Source organism: Heterodontus francisci, chromosome 3 (assembly GCF_036365525.1).
Source record: "Heterodontus francisci isolate sHetFra1 chromosome 3, sHetFra1.hap1, whole genome shotgun sequence".
Lineage (NCBI taxonomy): Eukaryota > Metazoa > Chordata > Chondrichthyes > Heterodontiformes > Heterodontidae > Heterodontus > Heterodontus francisci.
The window spans coordinates 128,354,186-128,370,712 of record NC_090373.1 but is presented as its reverse complement, the minus strand read 5'-3'; the positions used below and the strand labels follow the sequence as shown (position 1 = coordinate 128,370,712).

Sequence of the window (16,527 nt, the reverse complement as noted above, 5' to 3'; positions counted from 1 at the left end):
CTGTAATGAAGCAAAGCATTAAAACACCGATTAAAATATGAAAGTTCTCTTTTTAAATATTCCCCAATTACACTCTGACACACACTGGAAAAAATACAGAAATTCACTGTGCAGAGGTCTGTTACAAAAAAAAGAGACAAAAAATAACTACTTTGGCCAAATACTTGATAATTCTTGACGAAAAAGGAAAGGAGATATGGAAGGAGGTCAGTTGTCCCTTTTCTGATCTGGCATCCGGGTATACGGAAACGGATCACTGGGTTTGTTTCAGAAGCAGTCTGTTCCAGAAGCAGTCCATTCTGGAGATGTTTAGAATTATTCTAGGCTTTCTAGCAGAAATGTGGCATCAAGGTTTTTCCGCCAGCACATACTTGAATCGCAGGATATTTTTTCAGCTCCTCAGGAGCTATACAGCACCAGGGAGTTTTTGCTCTTCCACACTAACTCTTGGCAGGATTTCTTCAAAAAGGTAGAGGAGGTGGTGAGCTGGGTGATTTCTTTTTCCTTGGCAGGAAAACAGCAACTATCAGTTCACACCACAACTAACTAAACATTGTCCAAATCCCAAACAGAGAGCCGACCTCCATAAACCTTGACATGTGAATTCTCTGTAACCATTCTTTCACAAGTCACCAAGGTCTGCTGTTTTCTGAGCCCAAATAACAGGTGGCCTCCAGCACAGGTGGCTTTCAAACAACATCTTGTCCTGTCAGTGAACTTAGTAAAAAAACAAAACACATCCATGGAATCTTTTCAGTTTTAACACAAGGCCTAAAAAAATAATGGAAACACTTTAACACCTTCATCCTTGGAGGAATGAAATGCAATTTTTAAATGCATTTCATTACAAAGAGTGAAAAAACAGAAGATGAAAATTATTAAAACACGTTTACACAGTAATTTCGATTCACTCTTTACCTGTAGCCAATACAGTTCGGTCTTGTACCATCTTTGCATTCGGATCACTCAAAGCAAAGTTAGATTCTAGAAAAAGCATCCGCAATTACATAAATTTTTTTCTGCAATGTGGATAATCTTTATGTAATAGGGCTGTAATAGTAAATCTCATTCTGTTTTTTGAATTTTTGGCAAAGTTTATTACTGAGTCAGCTGACTGTAATTTTCTAAACAGAGCTTCTAATAGTTCCAAGTGGTCCTTCCAAGTGTCACTGTGTAACAGCACATCGTCAAGGTAAAACACAGTTAAGAACACAGGCTACCACTTGGTTCATTAGTCTCTGAAAAGTGGCTGGGGCATTTTCTTAACCCGAATGGCAGCACTTGGCATTGGAAAAGACCGTGTAGTGTGACAAAGGCCGACATTTCTTTAGCTCGAGGTGTTAATGGAACCTGCCAGTATCCGTTTAACAAATCTATTTGTGTAAGAAATGTGGCACTGCCCACTCTGTCAATACCGTCTTCCAAGCGAGGAACTGGGTAGGAGTCTGCCTTTGTTACTGCATTAACCTTTCTATAATCTACGCAGAATCTAGTTGAACAGTCAGGTTTAGGCATTAACACCACTGGGGAACTCCTGCTGCTTTGACTTGGTTCGACGAGGTGGTTTTCCAACCTGCATTGGGTTTCTGCTTTCACTTGGGTCTGTTTCCCAGCAATAAGGATGCTGTTTATAGGAAAGGATTCCTCTACATCCACATCATGTGTGGCTGAGATTGTACACTCTGGCTTGTCTCTACAGACTTCTTTAAATGCTGTGAGTATCCTTGTTAGGTCTTCTCGTTGGTCTGCATCTAAATAAGAAAGCATAGTGTCCAATCTCCCTACCAATTCAGTATTAGCTAACCTGATAGTAGGAGGTTCAATTTGAGAATGGTCTAGGCCTCCTTCTGCCTCATCTTCACTATTTCTTTCATCCTTCACTGTCCCTACTGCCTGACATGCCTGTTCTTGCTATCCTCCTCATATTGATATGACACAGCCGATTCTTTTTCCGGCGATCTGGGGTGTCAGTCAAATAATTTACTTCCGAAGAAGGCCGAAATGTTAACTCTGCTCTTTCCACAGATGCTGCCAAACCTGCTGAGTATTTCCAGCATTTCTTGAATTTACTTTACCAATTCTTTTGACCTCTTTAAATGGACCACTGAACCGTGCTTACAGTGGTTCACCCTGTAAAGGCAGTAATACTGACACCTTTTCTCCTGATTGAAATGTTCATGTCTTGGCATGCTTGTCTGCCCATTTCTTCGTGGTTGCTTGGGAAGCTTTCAGGTGTTCCTGAGCCACTTTGCAGGCTGTCGTGAGCCACACCCAGAACGCTGATACATAATCTAACTCAAAAGATTCGTCCCTCTATTTTACAAACTTTTCTTTGATTAGTTTTAGAGGGCCTCTTATCTCATGTCCATAAACTAATTCAAAAGGACTAAAACCGGAGACTCATTAGGTGAATCCCTGGTGGCAAACAAAAGAAATTCTAGCCCTTTATCCTAATCATGGGAATATTCATGATCATATGCCCTGATCATCATTTTGAGGGTATACGAAGACTGATCATTGGGTTCGTTTCAGAAGCAGTCCATACTGGAGATGTAGAGAATTATTCTCGTAGGCTTTCTAGGAGAAATGTGACATCAAGGTTTTTTTGCCAACACACACTTGGATCGCAGGATTTTTCTTTCAGCTCCTCGGGAGCTATATGGAACCAGGAAGTTTTTGCTCTTCCACATTGAATCTTGGCAGGATTTCTTCAAAAAGGTAGAGAAGGAGGTGAGCTGGGTGATTTCTTTTTCCTTGGCAGGAAAACACCAACTGTCTTCAAGCAGTTCACACCACAACTAACTAAACAGAGAGTCGACCTCCTGACCTCCATAAACCTTGACATGTGGCTTCTCTGTAACCATTTTCCCCCAAGTCACCAAGGGTTCTACTGTTTTCTGAGCCCAAATCACAGATGGTCTCCAGCACAGGTGGCTTTCAAACAACATCTTGTCCTGTCAGTGAACATCCATGGAATGTTTTCAGTTTTGACACAAGTCCTCAAAAAATATAAATATTAAAAATAATGGAAACACTTTCATAACAATGGCGACAGGACAGGTAGTTCACTCAAAATTCCCAGGTCATTTTTTTTTTCTGGGGACTGGCCAGATAATTCGTCTCCAGCTCAATGCATTGGAATGTATGATAAAGTGATGAAAATCACAGTGGCCATTTTATCTGCTAGCAGTCATCTTTTATCTGTTCCTTTTTTTTCCTTTTTTAAAAATTTAATTCGGGTTTCTAGCCAGTGGAATAAAAGAATCACCATTTGGCATAGGAACATTGGAGCAGGAGTAGGCTATTCAGCCCATCGAGCCTGCCCCGCCATTCAGTATGATCATGGCTGATCTTCCACTTCAATGCCTTTTTCCCACACTATCCCCAAATCCCTTTATGTCATTTATATTTTGAAATCTGTCAATCTCTGCTTTAAACATACTCAGTGACTGAGCTTCTTCAGCTCTTTGGGGTAGAGAATTCCAGAGATCCAAGTAAAGAAATGTCTCCTCATCTCAGCCCTAAGTGGGTTCCCCCTTATTTTGAAATTGTGTCCCCTAGTTCTAGACTCCCCAACCAGGGGAAACATCTTAGCTGCATCTACCCTGTCTATCCCTTTAAGTATTTTGTAGTTTTCAATGAGATCACTTCTTCTTCGAAACTCAGGAGAATACAGGCCCAGTTTCCCCAATCTCTCTTCTTAGGACAGTCCCACCATCCCGGGAACAAGTCTGGTGAACCTTCGTTGCGCTCCCTCTATGGCAATAATATCCTTCCTAAGGTAAGGGGACCAAAACTGCACACGCTACTCCAGGTGCGGTCTAACCAAGGTTCTGTACAATTGAAGCAACTATTCCTGTACTCAAATCCTCTTGCGATAAAGGCTAACATACCATTATCCTTCTTAATTGCTTGCTGTATCTGCATGTTAGCTTTCAGTGACTTATTGAAAAGGACACCCAGGTCCCTTTGGACATCTACACTTTCTAATCTCTTACCATTTAAGAAATACTCTGCACATCTGTTCCTCCTACTAAGGTGGATAACCTCATTTTTTGCATAGCACGCTTTCGTGACAAAACTTACCTTCCTCCCCACCTCCCAGCAGTATTTCCATCAGCTTCAGACCCCACTAAACTGAAGTCAAAAGAAATCTAAATTAGAGGGAAAAAACACTGGTATTGGGAAGGAGAAGCGATTTTTATATCACATTTAGTGTGATTACTCTTTGATGGGATGCATTAACATGTCAGTTGGAAAAATCAACTTGTGTATTTGTAATTTGTAATGTGTACCAAGTGCCATGAATATTCCTATTCTGCTTGATTTGGTTGTTATACTTGACTTTTATGCCCAACAGAGCACCACGTTTCAGGGGTTTTCAGCAGCAGGACAGCCAAGAACTGCTCCATTATTTGCTGGATGCCATGCGGATTGAAGAAACTAAGGTAATGGTATGAAATTCTGCTATTAAGGAACCCTTTTTCAAAATGGAGCAAGGCAGTTAAAAACTTTGGAACTGATATTAGACTGATATTTCCATATTGTTAAAATCTAAATATATTACTGAGTGATGATTATTGTCCAGTTAAACCTAGCATTGATTGGGACTTCATTGTCTAAAATTGTCAGGGTAAATATTTTGGATCAGCCTAATTTTTTTAGATCTGTGTTTGTTGATTTACAGCATTTTGATATTTCCTGCTGATGAAAGATATAATAGATACTGTAGCATAGTGGTTGTGTAACTAGACTAATAATCCAGAGGTCTGGATAATGATACAGAGACATAGGTTCAAATCCCACCATGGCAGCTGGGGAATTTAAATTCATTGAGGTAAGGAAATCTGGAATAAAATGCTAGTATCTGTAATGGTGACTATGAAACTACCAGATAGTTATAAAAGCCCATTACTAACGTTGTTTCAGGAAGGAAATCTGCCAGTCTGTCCTATGTATGACTCCAGACCCAAAGCAATGTAGTTGACTCTTAACTGCCCTCTGAAATGGCCTAGCAAGCCACTGAGTTTTATCAAACCACTAGGCAAAAGTATAATCAGGATAAAACCCAGCATCAACAAAGACACACCCTGCCCTGCAAGATCCTCCTTACTAACATTTGGGGACTTGTACCAAAATTGGGATATCTGTCCCATAGACAAGTCATGCAACAGCCATAGTCATACTCACAGAATCATACCTTTCAGCCAATGACCCAGACTCTTCCATCACCATCCCTGGTTATGCCCTGTCCCATGGCAGGACAGACCCACCAGAGGTGTGTAGTGGTATATAGTCAGGAGGGAGTGGCCTTGGGAGTTCTCAATATTGATTCTGGATCCCATGAACTCACATGGCATCATGACAAACACAAGCAATGAAACCTCCTTCTGATTACTAGCTACTGCTTCCTCAGCTGATGAATCAGTGCTACTCCATGTTGAACACCACTTGGAAGAAGCACTGAAGATAGCAAGGGTAGAAAATGTACTCACTGCTGCCAGTACTAGTGCCAGTGTTTAAGGGAGTGAATGCTTAAGGTGGTGAATGGCGTGTTAATCAAGTGGGCTGCTTTGTCCTGGATGGTGTTGAGCTGCTTCAGTGTTGTTGGAGCTGTACTCATCAGGCAAATGGAGAGTATTCCATCGCACTCCTGACTTGTGCAGTGCAGGCTTTGGGGAGTCAGGAGGTGAGTCAGTTGCCACTGACTTTCCAGCTTCTGACCTGCTGTCGTACCATAGCCAAGCTGGTGAAGCTACCACACAGGACTATATGTATACTAAACAGCGGAAGCAGCATGCTATAGTCAAAGATAAGCAATACCACAACGAATGGATCAGATCAAAATTCTGCAGTCCTGCTACATCCAGTTGTGAACGGTGGCAGACAATTGTACAGCTAACAGGAGGAGACTCCGTGAACATCCCCATCCTTAGTGTAAAGACAAGGCTGAAGCATTTGCAGCCATCTTCAGCCAGAAGTGTCAAGTGGATGATCCATCTCTGCCTTCTCCTGAGGACCCACCATCACAGAAGCCAGTGTTCAGCCAATTTGATTCACTCCATGTGATGTAAAGAAATGAGAACACTGGATATAGCAACAACAATGGGCACCAAGAACATCCCAGCTGCAGTGCCTAAAGGCTTGTGCTCCAGAACTATGCGCGCCTCTAGCCAAACTACAACACTGGCGTCTGTCCGGTAAAGTGAAAAATTGCCCAGGTATGTCCTGTCAACAAAACGCAGGAAAGATCTAACCCAGCCAGTTCCTGCCCCATCAACCTACTCTCAATCATCAGAAAAGTGCTGATGATACCAAACTTGGAGGAGTGATAAACATTCAGGATGATACAAATCAACTGGAACAGGACATAGACTAGCAGAATGGGCAGACAAGTGGCAAATGGGATTTAATACATAGAGGTGTAAGGTGATACATTTTGGCAGAAGGGATGGGGAAGGTCATATAGACTTAATATCATCGTTCTAAAGAGTTTGCAGGGACAGAGGGGCCTGGGGGTGCATGCGCTTAGATCTTTGAAAGTGGCAGGACATATTGAGAGAATGGTTAGTAAAGCATTTGGGATCTTGGGCTCCATAAATAGAGATATGGAGTACAAAAGCAGGGAAATTTTGCTGAAACTTTATAAAGCTCAGGTTAGGCCACAAGTGGAATATTGCTTCCAATTCTGGTCACCACACTTTAGGAAGGATGTGAGGGTGCTTGAGCGGGTGCAGAGGGGATTTACCAGAATGGGTCCAGGGACGGGGGATATTAGATATAAGGTTAGGTGGGAGAAGCTGGGTTTGTTCTCCTTGGAGCAAAGGAGATTGAGGGGAGATTTGATAGAGGTGTACAAGATTATGAGATGGCTAGATAAGTTCGACAAGGAAAAACTGTTCCATTAGCTGATGGTACAAGTACTCGGGGCACTGATATAAGGTTTTGGGCAAGAAAGTGAGGAAGAGATTTTTTTATGCAGCAAGTGATAATGACCTGTAACTAACCGTCCATATAAGTGGTGGAAGTGGAGCCGATGAATGATTTCAAAAGGAAATTGGATGGACTTGTGGAGGAAATAAACTTGCAGGGTTACGGATATAGAATGGAGGAATGGGGCTAACTGGATTGCTCTATGGAGAGCTGGCATGGACCTGATGGGCTGAATGGCCTCCTTCTGTACTGTAAATGATTCTATATGACTCTAAGGTGTTATTGACACTGCTATTCACTGATAACCTGCTCACGGCATTGCTAAGTTTGGGTTTTGTCAGGACCATGAGCCTTAATCCAAAAATAGCCTACTGCCAGAGGTGAAATGAGAGTCAGTGCCCTTGATATGGAGACAGCATTTGTGGCATCAAGGACCTGACATAAGAAATAAGACTGGCATAGCCTATTTGACCCTTCAAGCCTGCACTGCCATTTAACAAGATAATGGCTGATCTTCAACCTCAACTCCACCTTCCTGCACTATCCCCATTGACCTTAGTTTCCTTAGTATTCAAAAATCTACCGATCTCTGTCTTGAATATACTCAATGACTGAGCATCCACAGCTGTCTTGGGTAGAGAAATCCAAAGATTCATTACCCTTCGAGTGAAGAAATGTCTCCTCATCTCAGTCCTAAATAGCTGACCCCTTATTCTGAGACTGACCCCGTGTTCTAGATTCCCCAGCCAGGGGAAACATTTTCTCAGCATCTACCCTGACAAGCCCCATAAGAATTTTATGTTTCAATGATTCATTTCTCATTCTTCTATACATCAGGGAATATGGGCCTAGTCTACTCAATATCTCCACATTGGACAATCCCCTCATCCCAGGAACCAGTCCAGTGAACCTTTGTTGCACTTGTTCTGGAGCAAGTATGTCCTTCCTTAGGCAAGGAGACCAAAACTGTACACAGTATTCCAGGCGTGGCCTCACCTCTGCCCTGTATAATTGTAGGAGCCCTAGTAAATGTGAAGTTAATGGGAATCTGGGCAGTGTGGGGGGCGCGGGGGGTTGCGGTGGGTGGTGTGGAGAGCTCTCTACTGGCTGGAGTCATATATAGTACAAAGGAAGATGGCTGTTGGAGGCCAATCAGCTCAGCCCCAGGACTTCATTAGAGTTTCTCAGGGTAGTGTCCTAGGCCCAACCATCTTTCTCATCTGCTTCACCAGTGATCTTCCCTTCAACATAAGTTAAGAAGTGGGGACATTCACAGATGATCACACAGTGTTCAATTCCGTTCGCAACTCCTCAGATATTGAAGCAGTCTGTGCCCGCATGCAGCAAGACCTGCAGCAAGAATACTGTAGCTGCAGCAGCTGGTCAGAGGTTTGCATTCTGCAATGAGTGACTCAACTCCTGACTCCCCAAAGCCTTTCAACCATCTACAAGGCAAAACTCAGGAACATGATGGAATATTCTCTATTTGTCTGGATGTGTGCCGCTCTAAAACACTCAGGAAGCTTGACAAAATAGCCTGCTTGATTGGCACTCCATCACCACCTTAAACATTTACTCCCTTCTGCACCAGTGTACTACAAGATGCACTGCAGAAACTTGCCAAGGCTTCTTCAACAGCACCTTCCAAACCTGAGACTTCTACTACCTAGAAGGACAAGGACAGTAGGCACATGGGAACACCACCACCGCCTGCACGTTCTCCAAGTTGCACGCCATCCTGACTTGGAAAAATATTGGCATTCCTACATCATTACTGGGGCAAAATCCTGGAGCTCCCTGCCTAACAGAAATGTGACCTCTGTGGCTCAGTTGATAGCACTCTTGCCTCTGAGTCAGAATGTTGTGGGTTCAATCCCACTTCAAGACTTGAGCACAAAAATCGAGGCTGACACTCTAGTGCAGTGCTAAGGGAGTGCCATCTTTCAGATGAGATGTTAAACCAAGGCCCTATCTTCCCTCTCAGGTGGACATACAAGGTCCCATGGCACTATTTCATAGAGGAGGGGAGTTATTCCCCCATGTCCTGGCCAATATTTATCCCTCATTCAACATCACAAAAAAATTGATTATCTGGTCATTATCACTTTGCTGTTTCTGGGAGCTTGCAGTATGCAAATTGGCTGCTATGTTTCCTACATTACAAGAGTGACTACAATGCAAGAGAATTTCATTGGCTGTAAAGCGCTTTGAGACATCTGGTGGTCGTAAAAGGCGTTATATAAATGCACATCTTTCTTATTAGTTCTGTCTACCCCACAAGGTCTGCAGCAGTTCAAGAAGGCATCTGACCACTGCCTTCTCAAGGGCAATTAGGCATGGGCAACAAATGCTGGCGTTGCCAGCAATGTCCACATCCTATGAACGAATAAATATTTTTTACAAGTTTACGTTTACTCATCAGTATTTCTATATGATGCCACTGTTATTTGCCAATGTCTGAAGTAATTTCCTGTGTTACTTAAGCTGAGATAATATTTTAATGTTTAGTATGTATCTTCAGCACTTGCCCAGGGCAGAATTTGTCTTTAAATATCTCCATTATATGAAAAGGACAAAGTTAGAACTGGAGTAATTGACTAAGCTGGTGGTGTGAGGAGGGAATAAGATGACATTTAGTTGGGCTAGGACAAATTTTTCATTCTGAATTTTGGAAAATCAACACTTTTATGTTTGTGACAAAAAGGCAGTTTCTAAATGGAGACCAAGGCTCCTTTGATCAGACACTTGTGCCCTTATACCAGCCCTGTACTGGACAATTTAGCAGCCTCTAATGAGGTATATAGTTTACTGAAGATCATGTTGAGATGTCCAAAATATTTTCTATCTCCTCTGAATAGTAGGAAAAAAACTGCACTTCAGACAAATGCATATAGACTAAAACTGTTTATTTACAGTTTAATTAGTACACAAGCCAAAAACATCAACACAATACTTAAAGTTGAAACTAGTGGTTAAAATATCCTCTTAGAATTCAATTCTTAAAGAGTTGGTTAAGCTACAAGACAGTTGAATTTAAAATGTCAAATTTGTCTCTTGGTCAGTCTTGCAGCTAGAAGGTTGTATGTGTTTGATCGAAATCTTTCTTCAATCCATGAAGATTGAATTTCCTGCTAGAAATTAAGTTGATGGGAGAAACAACACTTTGAACCATCATGGTTCACTTTGTATTTGAATAATTTATAAAAGCTCCCAAAATTAAAGTGTTCAGTTAACCAGTCATAAAGCCTCATAAGCTACAATTGCCAGTCATCCATGCTTAAAGATACCAGTAGTTGGAACAATTGCATATAATACTGATGAGTAGCTGCTTAAACATCTGGTTTCTAAGTGCCTGTTAATGTCTAAACTATATACGATTTAATTAGCACCAATAATAAAGCCCCTGTGTCCTGACTAATTTCCAAGTCACTTAACCTAGTTTGGTCCTGTAGACAGTGTATCCAGGCCTTTATTTTGACATAGGGTAAGGAAAGAATGACTCAGTTTTAACTGTAGCAATTTCAAAACTGTGGAATAAAATGCAGAATCTCCCCATTTTGTCACAAGCTCTTCATTAGATTTGACTTAAATGATGCAATGCATTGGTGTGCTAGAGTATCCCAATGAGTTATTTCCTTTCATTTGCCTGCAGCGAGAGTTAGCAACAGTGGAAGAGACCACCTGGGAATGTCAAGAAAGCTACTTTCTTGAGTGAAAGAGAAAAATCAAAGAGAGAGTTAATCTATGTAATGTTTCATTCCTCTCTGTTGACCAATTTAGAGATACCATGCAGAGATCTTCAAATTAGTCTTTTGCCTGCTATCTTAGCATAGAAGTGGCACAGGAACTCTGAACGGGTGAAACAAATGTGAGAAAAGTTAAACTAAAAAAAAACAAGTCCTTGGCATTACTGTGAAGTTCTTTGACGGTATAATGTTTATTGGATATAAAAGAATATATACTAAGCTTACATTACATTCAAATTGTCTGTAATTGTAATCATTTACTATTAATACATCATGCATCGAGTGGCAACTATTGTTGCTTAATCCCTTGTATCATGCAGTGAAGGCTGTTTTCAGTTTAAACTGTAAATTATTTTTGACTGTCATTGTATATCCTTGGGCAGAGTAGTGAGGGACACAGCTAGTAGGGCAGAGACAGAGCAATGATTTGAAGGGCTCTAGACGGTGTGACAAAATTAGACTGGCAGGTCTATGGATCTATTCAAACTGCACAGCAGTGACAGTTGTGCCAGTCAGAACCACGGGTACCCGAGCAGCACAGCATTGTCTGTCCTGGGAACACCACAGCTGTTAATCGAGTTATTGTTGTGGAGTGTCATAACCATGTGGTGTCGAGAGAGGGAGAGAGCCTGCAGCGATGTGCCTGCCACCAGAATCCTTTAGCAGGATTACCACCACGAATATTCTCTTGTTCAGGCTGTTTAGAAAACCCCATGAAGGATATGTTGTAATGTGCATGAATTATCCTTGCTAGTGAGCTTAACAAAACCCTTCAAACTTGATGACTATGTTTATCTTCCAAGAAATGCAGTGTAAGTAGTAAAACTGATTATTGTTACCTTTTATAGTTCAGATACTTTATTCTTGAGCTGCATACAGCACCCACTTCCAAGTGAGATCACAGTTGCAACTTGACTACGTGTTGGAGAAGGGGAGAGGGAACTTGAAGATGATGGGAGGATGACAATCGACAAGTCCTGCAGGGCAATTTTTGCCAATATTATCTGCAATAGATTGATTAGTGCAGAGGCTGAGACATAGTTGAAGCCTGCTGCTAATTGATTAATGTCTTTCACCACTGTCACTAGCACCCTGGCCATGCAGGGATGATGTCTTTGTTTGACCTAAATAAATGGTTCAATGCACAAAGCTTCACAAAAGGGGCTGTTGATAGTCCTAAACCTATTTAGGGGTATTCAGCTGAGCAATTACTGATTGACTGCTAGTGTGACTATATTGTTGGTCTTAGGGTGGAAAGGGCAAATGGAGAACAAACTCACTGACCAGGTCATATTCTCAAATGGGGCAGTACTGCATAAAGGGCAACAAACCTGTTTAATTATATACCATATGAACATTTTTTTTTTTTTAGGAGTGTCTGTACATCATTTGATTTTTGGCACGTAGCTCAGTTTAAAGTATGTGATTGTAAGAGAGTGCCATATATCCAGGGGATGCTAATTTTTCTCTTAACCAGTTATCTTACTTTCAGACCTTGACATTTAAAGTGTTTTTGAAATTCTTTGTTTCATCCTTTTAAAAGCTAATGCAGATATTTATAATTGTTCAAACAGGCTTTGTTCCAAGGAAAACTACATAGCTCAGAAATATTGAGCTCATAAATTTCTACTTTTACTAAGCTTCCCTAATTCACAGTATTGTATACTGCCAAATATGAAAACAAAACTTGCAACAAGCTTGAGTTTGTTGCTTAATTTTTAACCCTAACTGTACCACCACACAGCGAATGTGATATCACATCTGAGAGTAATAGATAAAAGCACATCAAAGATGTCTATGATATAACCCCGCCAATCCTTATATGGTGGCATTCAGTTGAAGAAGCAATATCTGTTTCACTTAATCTGGACCAATTTTACACAAATGATACTTCCACCTACAAAATTGATGGTGGGAAGCAGCAAAGAATAATTTCCGTGTGCATTTTGGCCGCTGCCCCAGACCACAACCCGTTATTTCTATCTCTATTTGTTTTGTTATCTCGTGAACATTTTGTTCCTGTCTTCTGCCCTTCCCCTCACTGTTGTTTAACTTTCCATTTTCTCCTCTCAAGTACTTCCCCTGAATCCCCACCCCAACCCATCATTACTGCTATGCTTTCCTTCTCTCCAGCTGTTGCCCAGTCTTCAACCCCTCTTGAGTAAGACCGCTGGCACCCTCTGTGCCTTTCTCATCATCCTCCAAAGGGTCCTTCATAGCTCTCATTGCCATCTCCTGAAGAGCAGTAACCCCAACTGGCTGATTCTCCTCTCTAACTGATCTTGCCTCTGAGAATACCCTTTGGGAGCTAATCTCATCAACCCTCCTGCAACTCCACCCACCTCAAATCCCTTGCAGTCTGCCATCAACAACATGCATTTATATAGTACATTTTAATGTAGAAATATCCTAAAGCACTTCACATAAGGATTAAAAAATGAATATTGAGCTGAGGAAGGAGTGATTGGAAGGTTGATCAAAAGCATAGTCAGAGATAGGTTTTAAGAATGGTCTTGAATGAGAAGAGAGAAATAGAAAGGTAGAGAAGTTTAAGAGGGGAATTCCAAAGCATGGGACCTAAGGCATGGCCAGCAGTCTGGGGCGATAAAGGGGTGCACAAGAGGATAGTCAGAGTAACTGAGAATTTGGGAGTGAGGGATTGTAGGGCTGGAGCAGATTTGATAGCTCAGGTTGGGTGGAGGGTGAGACTTAAATTTGAGGTGTTACAACCAAGTGAGAAAAGTATCTAGGGGTCTTTTACTGTCTTCACCTGGTCTTATTGTAACAGGGTTTTATTTTTAAATACACTGTTTTGAGCGCCCCCTTTGGTGAATCCTTGTTCACCACTTTCCAATTATAAGGCAAAGAAATGAGCACGAACAGGCTGTCTTAAGCGTAAAGAAGAAGTGAAATTTATTAAACTTATACTCTAATACGGTTAACGCCCATGGATATACGACTCGCCTACGCTAGCATGCACACGCGATACACACATGCAAATAAGGACAGATCCCATGAACACTATTTTGAAGAAGAGACGGGGAGTTATTCCCAGTGTCCTGGCCAATATTTTGCCCTCAATCAGTGTCACAAAAACAGATTATCTGGTCATTATCACATTGCTGTTTGTAGGAGCTTGCTGTGTGCAAATTGACTGCCGCGTTTTCTACATTACAGCAGTGACTACAATTCAAAAAATGTACTTCATTGGCTGTAAAGTGCTTTGAGATATCCGATGATCGTTAAAGGTGCTATGTAAATGCAAGTATTTTTCTTTTCTGGCAGTGGGTGCAGTGGAAACTTGCAAGCATAGGAGATTTGGAGTTGTGGGAGATTTTGTAGTCAGGAATAAATGGCCTTTTTTTGCAGTCGTTACCAGGAGTCCAAAAGGTATGTTGCTTTACAGTGGCAAAGTGAAGGACATCATAGAACAGGTGGAAAAAACTTCTGGGAAGGGGGGCTGGGGAACAGCAACCAACGTTGGAATCAATTAAATAGAATTTTGTTTGATATCTTGCAGAGGGAACTTGAGGAGTTGAGCACAAGATTTTAAAAAAAAAACTAGACTTCAGTAGTGGTAAACTCTGGACCTTTCAGTGACCTGAAACATTCACGTTTTCCTCTCTCCACAACATTTTCTGGTTTTATTTCAGATTTCTATGATCTGCAGTATTTTGCTTTTGTAATAACAACTGACATTTGTATATGTCCCAATGCACTTCATATAGATGGAATTTAAAAAATGGATAGCAAACCAAAGAAAGAAATATTAACCGGGGTGAATAGAAGCTTATATATATGTGTGTGTGTATATATATATATATATATATATATATATATATATATATATATATATATACACGAATAGAAGCTTAGTCAGAGGTGGAATTTAAGGAGGTTATTAAAGGCAGAGAGGGAGGTGGTGAGATGGGGGTTGGGGGGGTGCGGTTTGGCCCAAATTAACAGGGCAGAAAACTTAGCAAAGAGATCAGTGATGGAAATCTTTAAATATGAGATGGTTAGAGTATTGAATATATTCCTGTAAGGTAAAACAAAGAGATGCATCAAAGAATTTCCATGGATCAATGGAGAAATAAAAAACAAATTGAAACTTAAAAAGAGGTATATTATCAAATTAGGCTAACAATAATAAGAGTGACCAGTCTGGAGCTTTTTTCTCTAGAAAAGGGAAGACTGAGAGGTAACCTGATAGAGATGTTTATGACTATGGAAGACTCTGATGGGTATATATAGAGAAAATGGTTTCACTTGTAAGGGGGTCCAAAACTAGGGGCCATAAATATAAGATAGCAACAAATATATCCAATAGGGAATTCAAGAGAACCTTCTTTATCCAGAGAGTGGTTAGAATGTGGGACTCACTATCACAAGGAGTAGTTGAGGTGAATAGGACAGATGCATTTCACAGTAATAAAAACAGAAAATACTGGAAATACTCAGCAGGTCAGACAGCATCTGTGGAGAGAGAAACAGAGTTAACCTTTCAGGTCTGTGACCTTTCATCAGAACTGGTTGTACTAATGGGGTTAAATGGAGTAGGGTGAGAGGAGGCTTCTGTGGATCATAAACACCGGCATGGACCAGTTGGAACAAATGGTGAGTTTCTGTGCTATACATTCTATGTAATAATCATGAGCAATAAGTCTGACACAGGCACGATGAGCCAAATGGCCTCCTTCTGTGCTGTATTGTTCCATGATTCTAATATAGAAACTGTAATGAGGAGGTGAAAATGGAGATTAGAAGATGTGAAGGGCATATGAAAAAAGCTAGCAGATAGCAGGGAAAATGGTAAGAGGTTTGTAAATTTAGGAATAGTTAATGAGTTGGTAAGACTGCTTAGGGACCGGGGAATCATAATTATGGAAGAGGAAGATATCTTGAAGATAATAAATACTTTTTTTTTTACATATAGTGGCAAATTGAGGATGTAGGTGTACTAGAGAAGGCAATTGAACTATTGTTACAGATAATTGTCAAAAGGTAACTGATGCTGAAACAAATGAACGGAACTTGAAATGGTTGTCACTCAGCCTTGATGACATGCATTGTCTGCTGTTGAAGAGAAAGGAGGGAGTGTTTGGTTAAATTTGAGAGGAGCATATTCTATTCGTCCTTCTGAAGAATACAGTCTTAAATTTCTGTATTTTCTAATGGAGCTGGTCGCATCTCACTCTCTGTTTGAATAACAAATGGCTAGTGTTTCAGGGTTGATTTCTCATTTGCGGTTTTCTACTCACTTACCTTGCTTTTAATGCTGCTCTTCACTATTTGCTGTCTTTTTTCCAACTGTATTAACCTGCTTGTATGTGTTTTAGTTGTTGGTTCTGCTGAAGAGTTTGTCCCAGGAAGGCTAAACAGTCTGTAATGATGCTGATTGACCTGTGAAATACTAGGATTTTCTGTTTTTAATTTCCATTTCCAGCATTTGCAGTTTTTTCTTTGTATTTATACTTTTCAAGCCCATTTGTTTTAAATATAAGTTCAATACTCATAGGTACTATGTCTTATTTTATGATGCAGCGCATACAGAGTGCTATCTTGAAAGCCTTCAACAGCCCAACAGTTAAAACTGCTGATGAGGAGACAAAACGAAAAGTAAAAGGTATAGATTTATATATGGCTCAAAGGCGCCATCTAGTGCATTTATATTCATTTAACCTTGGCAAGCTATATCTTTCAGCCAAAATAAAACCATTACATGCCTGTTCCATTGAGTGGGGTTGTTTTTTTTGACAAATCGCCATAATTAACCATTATATATTTGAACAAATAATCCAAATGAATAATTTTGTTCATATCTACAATGTTGCTTTTGAGGATGTAA

At 40.7% G+C, this 16,527-nt stretch overlaps 1 protein-coding gene across 3 annotated transcripts in view; it reads left to right on the top strand.

Annotated features, from left to right (window-relative positions):
* The window catches only part of usp45 (ubiquitin specific peptidase 45), a 179,763-nt gene that overhangs the window by 144,531 nt on the left and 18,705 nt on the right, over nt 1-16,527 (top strand). For all 3 annotated transcript variants that reach the window (XM_068025973.1, XM_068025983.1, XM_068025978.1), the window contains 2 exons: nt 4,361-4,448; nt 16,224-16,305. In XM_068025973.1, coding sequence (XP_067882074.1) covers nt 4,361-4,448; nt 16,224-16,305 — 170 coding nt within the window. The remainder of the gene's footprint in view (nt 1-4,360; nt 4,449-16,223; nt 16,306-16,527) is intronic.